Source organism: Phocoena phocoena, chromosome 1 (assembly GCF_963924675.1).
Source record: "Phocoena phocoena chromosome 1, mPhoPho1.1, whole genome shotgun sequence".
Classification (NCBI taxonomy): domain Eukaryota; kingdom Metazoa; phylum Chordata; class Mammalia; order Artiodactyla; family Phocoenidae; genus Phocoena; species Phocoena phocoena.
The window spans coordinates 136,000,584-136,009,160 of NC_089219.1; the positions used below are offsets into that span (position 1 = coordinate 136,000,584).

The following is an 8,577-nucleotide window of genomic DNA, read 5'->3' on the forward strand; positions in this document are numbered from 1 at the left end:
CAGAATGTTTTGCTTATGTTCTCTTCTAGGAGTTTTATGGTGTCATGTCTTATGTTTAAGGCTTTAAGCCATTTTGAGTTTATTTTTCTGTATGGTATGAGGGTGTGTCCTAACTTCGTTGATTTACATGCGGCTGTCCAACTTTTCCAACACCACTTGCTGAAGAGACTGTCTTTTTCCCATTGTATATTCTTGCCTCCTTTGTTGAAGATTGACCATAGGTGTGTGGGTTTATTTCTGGGCTCTCTATTCTGTTCCATTGATCCATATATGTTTTTGTGCCAATGCCATGCCATTTTGATTACTGTAGCTTTGTAGCATCATCTGAAGTCTGGGAGGCTTATGCCTTCTGCTTTTCCCTTTTTCCTCAGGATTGCTTTGGCAATTCTGGGTCTTTTATGGTTCCATATAAATTTTAGGATTATTTGTTCTATTTCTGTGAAAAATGTCATGGGTAATTTGGTAGGGATCGCATTAAATCTGTAGATTGCTTTGGGTAGTATGGCCGTGTTAACAATATTAATTTTTCCAATCCAAGAGCATGGGATATCTTTCCTAAGTTAATGTATTTTAGACCTGGGTACATAGGTGAATGTTATTTCCTGCACTTTTCTATATGATTGATGTTAATATATTTTTTAAATGAGTAATCAAGTAAAATATATTAGCTTCTGTGAGGAAAAGTAAGAATCAAAAGAAAAGGCCTGTGGTATGATGAATTGGGAGATTGGGTTGACATATATACACTAATATGTATAAAATGGATAACTAATAAGAACCTGCTGTATAAAAAAAATAAATAAACTAAAATTCAAAAGAAAAAAAAAAAAAGGAAAGGCCTGTAATGGTAACTCTGAGCCCACACACAATGAACTTATGTTACAGAGGCACACTTCAACCACAGCCTCCTATACATTTTGTCATATCCAGTTGAGAAGAGATAGGACAAAGAAAAGCTACCCATGAGAACAAAATCAGAGCTGGGAGAGCAGTAGGACCTCACCCAACCTACTCTATCCTGGAAACCTCAATCTTACGATGTATGGACTATTAATATTCCTTCTATTTTACAGATAAGGAAACTGAGATATAGAGATGTTAAGAATCTTACCCAAGAACACACTAGTAAAAATATATATATATGTATCATAAACATACTATAAGGCATCCTGATTCTACATTTGAATTGTGACTCTAGCACATATGACCTGGGTAAATTTGCACATATTCTTCAACTCTTCTCAAATTGCTTATTTTGGTGTTGTGAAAGTCTCAAGTGATGTAATGAATCATGTAGCAACTATATCTACCACAATTATGATTATAAATGGGCCTAAAAAATGTGACAATGATTTGCCTTGGGTCATTCATCCCACCAGGCCTCTTAATCTTTACATCTAAGACCATTTGACATACATAATTACAGGATCGACCTCAGTCCCAAGATTAATCTTGTCCTTCACCAGGAAGGATTTAAGAAGTTTTTAACAATTCAGCATCAAGTTCTAACAATTTGGCTTTAATCCCTGTTCTAAAACTAAGACTCTACCTTATCCCTAGTTCTAACTTCTGCCTCATTCTCTTATACCCTTCCTAGTCCTAAAGACGTACTACATGCCATATGATTGACATATGTTATCACATTTAAACCTCACAACAGTATGAGGTAGGTATTATTACATAACCTATTTCACAGATGAAGAAACTGGATACAGAAAGGTTAAAATGCCCAAGGTCATTTAATAGTGCCAGAATCAGAAGACAAACCTAGGTCAGCTGGCTCCAAAGCTATTATTTTTCCTCTATAACAAGTAGTTTTCAAGCTGTGTTCCCAAGCTTCCATGGAGACTCAAGGGCTGCCAGAGGAGACTGAAGAGATAGAAGGGGTATGGCTCAACTCACTTTTACAGATATCTGTATTCTGCTGATTGCCACATACACTTTGGATGTCATGGAATTCTTTCTTGCGTACCTACCTGTCTGCCTGGGGACCTTCTCCTACAACTTAGAGATGAATCTTAACTTAGTCACGCACAACTCAAGACAGACTCTGCTTTAGTAGGTACTTTCCAGTTGCCCCAGCACAGTTTCCATTAAACTTCCACTCCTAGGTCTGCATTAAAATAACAGAGAGTAGTTCTAGAAGTCTAGAAATGGCCACCATTACGTGTAAGTAATTATCAACTCTCCTACAGTACGGAAGTATAGATTAATATGGCTCATATAATCCAAAACAGTGGATCAATTGTCATGAGAATTTTAAGAATACACTTATACTTTAAAATTCATTATTCATAACTATGAAGTAGAGTATTTTAGAATAATCTGCAATATTTTAAGCCAAGTAAAGTCATACTTAAAAAGACCGAAGCTGAAAAGCTACAAAGCTTTCTAAATTTTCTCCCTTGCTCAATTTTATGAACTCTACCCCATGATGTTAGTTCTGAGAGCTGACCATATATCAGGTATGTGATGATAATCATGTATGAAGGCAAAGTACCCTTCTTAATGTAATATTAAAATTAGTATTTTTGATTCCTTTCTCTTGCCTATATACTCATATACCTTATAATGACAACACACAAAACTGTTTTTGAGGAGGGCTACAATAGAGCCTTCCTCACAGTTGAGAAAAATGACTGAGTTATAACCTGAAATATCAGCAGTGACCTTCACTCTGATGTGAAACCTCTTTATATGTCACCGGCAAAGTACAATAACTATCACTACCTTACAGTATTATGAGTACTCAGTTCCTTTTTTTTTGCGATACGCGGGCCTTTCACCGTTGTGGCCTCTCCCGTTGCGGAGCACAGGCTCCGGATGCGCAGGCCCAGCGGCCATGGCTCACAGGCCCAGCCGCTCCGCGGCATGTGGGATCTTCCCGGACCGGGCCACGAACCCGTGTCCCCTGCATCGGCAGGCGGACTCTCAACCACTGCGCCACCAGGGAATCCCTCAGTTCCTATTCTTTTAAGCCAGATAACTAAATACCCTGGATATGCTGCTATGGTATTTCTCAAAGTATAGTTCATAGAGTACCTGCATAAGAATCTCCTGAGGCAGTATTTGTAAAATGTAGCTACCTGGGCCCCACAAGCAATCTAAGGAATAAAAATTTCTGTAAGATTGGAAAATTTGCATTTCTGACAAGCTCACCCAGGCACTGATTTGAAAACCAATTGTATAAATCCATTTAATATGTCCTTACTATTTAAGAATGAGATTGGTTAAAACAAAAACAAAGACCCTTCCTCTATTTTGCCGATATTTAAAATTGCACATATGTAGTGCTTTTTGGTATGTGTCTGAAAAAGTTTAGGAGACAATAATACTGATCATAACAACACCACACTCAAAAGCAATACCTCAAAGTAAATTTTCACTTTTTAGAAAAAGCTTTAGGATAGTGTAGTTCTTAACCAATGGTAAATGATAAACTAATTAGTCTTCACTCAATTTAGCAGTCCACACAGTTTATTCAGCAATAGAACAGAAGAGAACTTCCATCATGACAGACATAAGGCAGATACAGGGCAGATCTCTGGGGTACATTCTTTAAGCAGACTAACAAGTGACTTTTTAACATGTGGCAGGCATGATTTGTTGCATACAAACAGCCATTCATTCCTTACTTCTTCCTTCCTAAAAGAGCCCTGATTTTATTAGGGGAGACAATGTGTCCTACCCAGGCAGTGCAACTCCATTCCCCTCTGCCAGGTTTCCCAGGCTCCTTTGTGAATCAAGGATGTAAGAAAAAATCTGTGAGGGACTTTTGAGAAAGATCTTCTTCCCAAATAAAAGACACAGACTTGAAAGGAGAAAGCTTTTTGCTCCTTACTTCCAGCCTTTGATTCGGATTGAAATGTCTAGAGCAGCAACAAGCTACATTGTACTCGGTGAGAACTATGAGGACAAAAAGCCAGTATGCTAAAGATCCCAGAGGGGAAAGATAGCGAGAACCTGCGGCCTTGAGAACATTGTTGAGTTGCTACACAAGCACTGGATTATCTAGAATCTTAAGTGGAATTTTAAAATTGTTCAGTGGCCTCTGAGATGTTTTCAATGCTTTTTCTAAGTTTCTTAACCTGAACTCTAGTTTCATGATTCTTATGAACAAGTGAAGGCCAGAATGAGGCCAGTGTAAGACCTTCTTAGTTCTAAGAAAAATGCTTCCCCTAAACTGTTCATAATATATATGCAGTCAAGCTGGGTAACTCCTTTCGTCACCTATCTCCTAGGACAGGTACTTTCCCATTGCCAGGGGAGGACATTCTAAGTTCAGTCACCACAAAGACAGGATAGTCCTTGCTTATGTAGAGCCAAGGAGGTGTAGACAGAGGCATTTCTGCATGTTTTTATTGTCACCTATTTAGGTGCTGCCTGACTGAATGTGATTCCTCTGACAGTGACCAGTTATGGATAACGTCATAGCCACACTGAGGATGAGCTAAATAGAGCCAATGATGAATAAACGGTTATATATGAATAAATTTTATATATATATAATTATCACTGATTAATATTTAAGAGGTGGAATTTAGAACAATATAGTTCATTATTAAAATGTCTAGTTGTTTTACTGGAATAATCTAGAATTCAGCTACAAGGATGCTTTCCCAGAAAAGTTTTCACTAGAATATAATGAAAGTACACACAGTATGGGGCTTCTCCTCCAGGACTACCATGTCATAATAACGTCAATAATTAGGCTGTGGAGATTTTTAGGAGTAAGCTAATTCCAAAACATAGGAAATATGGAATAGTCAGGTTCTAGATGAACAATCTGGCTTGGAATACTGATTAAATTCATGCTGAAGAAGAGATGCACAGACCCTGGAAGCAGATCCAACAATTTAAGCAGTTTCCCAGAGTAGTGACAGTCTGGATCAGATATAGAAAGGAGTCATTTTTCCATCTTCCTTGGGCTACTAGTACAAAACCCTCTAGAGTCTCCATGATTTTGACTGTTTCAGAAGTTATTTGCTTTGGCCAAGTTTTTTGTTCAAGGTTTTATCTGTTCTGGTCAGGATTAACTGTAATGCAGGGTTAAAACCAGCAACTCTAGAGTCATGTATCCTTTTTCTAACCAGTGGAGGACCCAGAAGAAATGGGTGGCAAGCTTTTTCAAAGGTCCACCTGGTAAGATTCTGGGGAGCCCACTCAAGTGGGAAAGACCAAGGAAGAACAAGGCTTCTATTAGCAGGATTATCAGGATAACACTCAGGGCAATAATCAGCTCTGTTAATACGGTCTAAGAATACTTGGTAACATTCATTCTCAACCAGTTCAGTTTGGTACAACCAATGGCCTAGTTCTAAACTAGGGAACCATTGCTGTCCACAGTCAGGGCAATGTGAATTATCTGAGAACATTGGGACCTAGAGAGACAACACAGAAAGCAATGTAACTGTAAGAGGCAACAATGATAAAAAGAGACACCCAAACAACCAGTCCTATTACAGGTTTGGTTTAGCACTTTCTCAGTCCAACCACCATTACTTGGAGAGGGTAAAATGTGGCTTGCACCTCCGTGCAATTCTTCAAGATTTCGTTGTCTATTTTTCACTCACTTGCAACCCAGTCTCTGAACTCAGGGACTGATCCAGTCTATGTTATTAGTCACTTACTAGCAGCACAGATCTCAGAATAGCTCCTTTAAATCCCAGCTTCTCAAGAAAAGATAGGGTTCTAGTCTAAGTTAATTATTTTTTCTTGTGTGTTATCAGCTGGTGGTATCATGCAGAGGCATCTGGCTTACTCTGCTTTGCTGGTAAGTTATTATGTCTGCTTGGTGAAACAGAGGAGCTGACAGGTCCAATGGGTCTTTGGTGGGCGCTGGCACTCTTGCCGTTATAATACACGTACCCAAGTCTTAAGGCCTTGGCACTTTATAGCGATGTAGAAGGGTCAGGAAAACCTGGCAGAGTCCTCTTGAGCGTGGATCCAATGAAGTCTTTCTTGGGAGGACCTTAATCAGGACCCAGTCACAGGGAAGTAGCTGCTGTTGAGTTGGTTGAAGGGTCTGGGAATGCTTCACACACCTGTAAATAATAAAACTTCAGACGACTCATGTGGGCTTTGAGTTGCTCACAATATTATTAGAAACATGCATTTGGATGAGAATTGTCTCATGGGTTTCCCCATAACAACTTCATATGGGTTCAAACCAATTTATCTGTTGGGAGTTATTCTTATGCTTGATTGGGCAACAGGGAGGATTTTGGTTCATTTAAGGTTTGTATTAGGTTAATTTTTTTTTAGGACTATATATTTCTTTTTCCTACTCCTTTGGAACTTTGGGAATAATAAGGTCTGTAAATCATGGTTAATGTGGTACAACTTTGAGATTTTTTGTCTCTCTTCTGTGAAATGGGTGCCGTATATATAGTTCTCCCATAATGGGTGGGATAACATTAACAATGGTGACAGCCTTCTAAAACAGACTTCAATCCATGCAGGGAAAAGCTTACAAAATTATTAGATAATATTCTTAATAACTAACCATAGGAAGTTGGATGAAATCCTTTTGAAGGCTGAAAAAGAAAACACAAGGGACACGTCTCATTGTCCACATCTGCCTTTATAGGCTCATATGCATTTTAAGTTTAAGAAGGCAATTAAGGCACGGTCCTGAGCTATTCTTGGAAAATATATAGTAAATCAGTTGGAATTTACAGATGCTTTCATCATCTTTGTACTCCTTCATGACACTGAATGTAACAAGTAAACAAGGTAGGGTAGAGCAGGATGCATGGAACAACTAGACAGGCACCTAGGAAGTGCCACAGATCACCAGAGCACAATATATAGTCTGCCTTTCTCCAGTGTTCTTTTGTGAATTCTGAGGCCTGATCCTGTGAGAGCACTAAGGGACACTGGGGAAGATGTGAGTGTTAAAACTGTATAAAGATATAGCCTGGGGCTTCCCTGGTGGCGCAGTGGTTGAGAGTCCGCCTGCCGATGCAGGGGACACGGGTTTGTGCCCCGGTTCGCGAAGATCCCACATGCCGCGGAGCGGCTGGGCCCGTGAGCCATGGCCGCTGAGCCTGCGCGTCCGGAGCCTGTGCTCCACAACAGGAGAGGCCACAACGATGAGAGGCCCACGTACCACAAAAAAAAAAGATATAGCCTGAAAAGCAGAGGGAGTTATAACCCTTAGCTGTGATCAGCCAAAGCATTTTCCTTACAGACTATCAATAGCAGCTGTGATTCTCAGATTTTAAAATGGCAACTTTAAAAGACAACTGAAGAGCAGCCTCTGCCAGTGCTGCAACCTGGGGTCAATAGTCTGATGGGAGCCCCGGATGGGGTGGGATAGAATCAGTGTAGATACACTGATGTGTTTTTTGAGGTTAGGTGACAAAGTATGCATGAAGATTACGAACTCAGCTCCTCAGGCAGAGTGAACAGAAAGAAGGGTTCCTGACCTTTGTGGTGACAACATAGAGTACAACAGATTTCCCTGAGGGTCTACTGTCAAGAGCCACTACAGTAAAAGTTTCAGTTGTTGAACTGGGAAATCTTGGATGTCTAGTACATGAAACAAATAGATGATGAATAAAACCCACATGATTGTGGGGTTTATCACAGAAGTTAGTAGTAAAGTTATATGACTAAGTCTGACATTGAAAAGGTATAGAATTTTGGGTTTTTAGAAAGAAAAGGGGAAATTCAATTAAAACCACAACAAGATACTGTATTTCACATCCACCAGACTGGCAAAAATTAACAAGTTTGACAATGTGGGCTCTATATACTCTAGGCAAGACTACCCTCCCCTCAAACTCCACATCTCTGTTGGCTAAAGCTCCATTCCCTAAGCTCCAAATGCTCAGAATGAAGGATGGCCTTCCCCCAACCTTCATTTCTCCATCTTCAAGAGTTAAGCAAGACTAGAGCTCCAAGTATTCCTGAATCAAGAGCAATCTAGTGTTCCATATGTTCTAGACCACCCCTCCCCTCATCCTCCAAACCACAATGGGCAAGAGGGGAGTCAAAACAGGGCTCCAAAGCACTAAATGCTCAGAATAAGATCACCTATTACCAACCTCCTAACTCATTCCTTCCTGAAAATACTCCTGGCAAGATTCTCGAACTACCCCCCCCCCCTCACCCTCACAAGCTTCACTACCATTATCTGCTTGAAAGCCTGAGGACCAACCAATCTCATCACACCTGTACCTCTTTTTATGTCAATCACCACATGGAGCCCAGAGCTTCCTGGTTATACTTCATCCTCTTATAGTCTCTAATTCCCATATGGCTCTGACAGCAGTAAGATAATATCCCCTTCTCTTCTTACTTTTTTTCCCCATAAAACATGTACCATTTTGATATTAAATATTTTACCTATTTGTCTCTACTAAAACCTAAACTCCAAGAGTAGGGTGTTTTGTTTTTATTTACTGCTGTACATACCCAATAAACATTTCTTGAATGAATAAATAATGAGACTATAGAGTAATTTGAATCCTTATACCCTAACACTAGGAGCATAAATTAGTATAACCACTTTTGGAATTAATTTGGCATTATCAAGTAAAGCTGAGGATGTGCATTTCCTGTAACTCAGTA

General features: G+C 39.6%; 1 protein-coding gene across 1 annotated transcript; it reads right to left on the reverse strand.

Moving 5' to 3' along the window:
• Positions 1 to 4,979: 4,979 nt before the first annotated feature.
• LOC136137344 (torsin-1A-interacting protein 2) lies at positions 4,980 to 5,375 on the reverse strand. The gene has a single exon (XM_065895743.1). It carries the CDS (start codon positions 5,373 to 5,375, stop codon positions 4,980 to 4,982), a length of 396 nt encoding a protein of 131 aa, XP_065751815.1.
• Between the last annotated feature and the right edge of the window lie 3,202 nt (positions 5,376 to 8,577).

What these genes read in the sequence shown, in the direction of transcription:
- LOC136137344 (XM_065895743.1), bottom strand. Translation starts at nt 5,375, where the DNA reads ATGTTCTCAGATAATTCACATTGCCCTGACTGTGGACAGCAATGGTTC.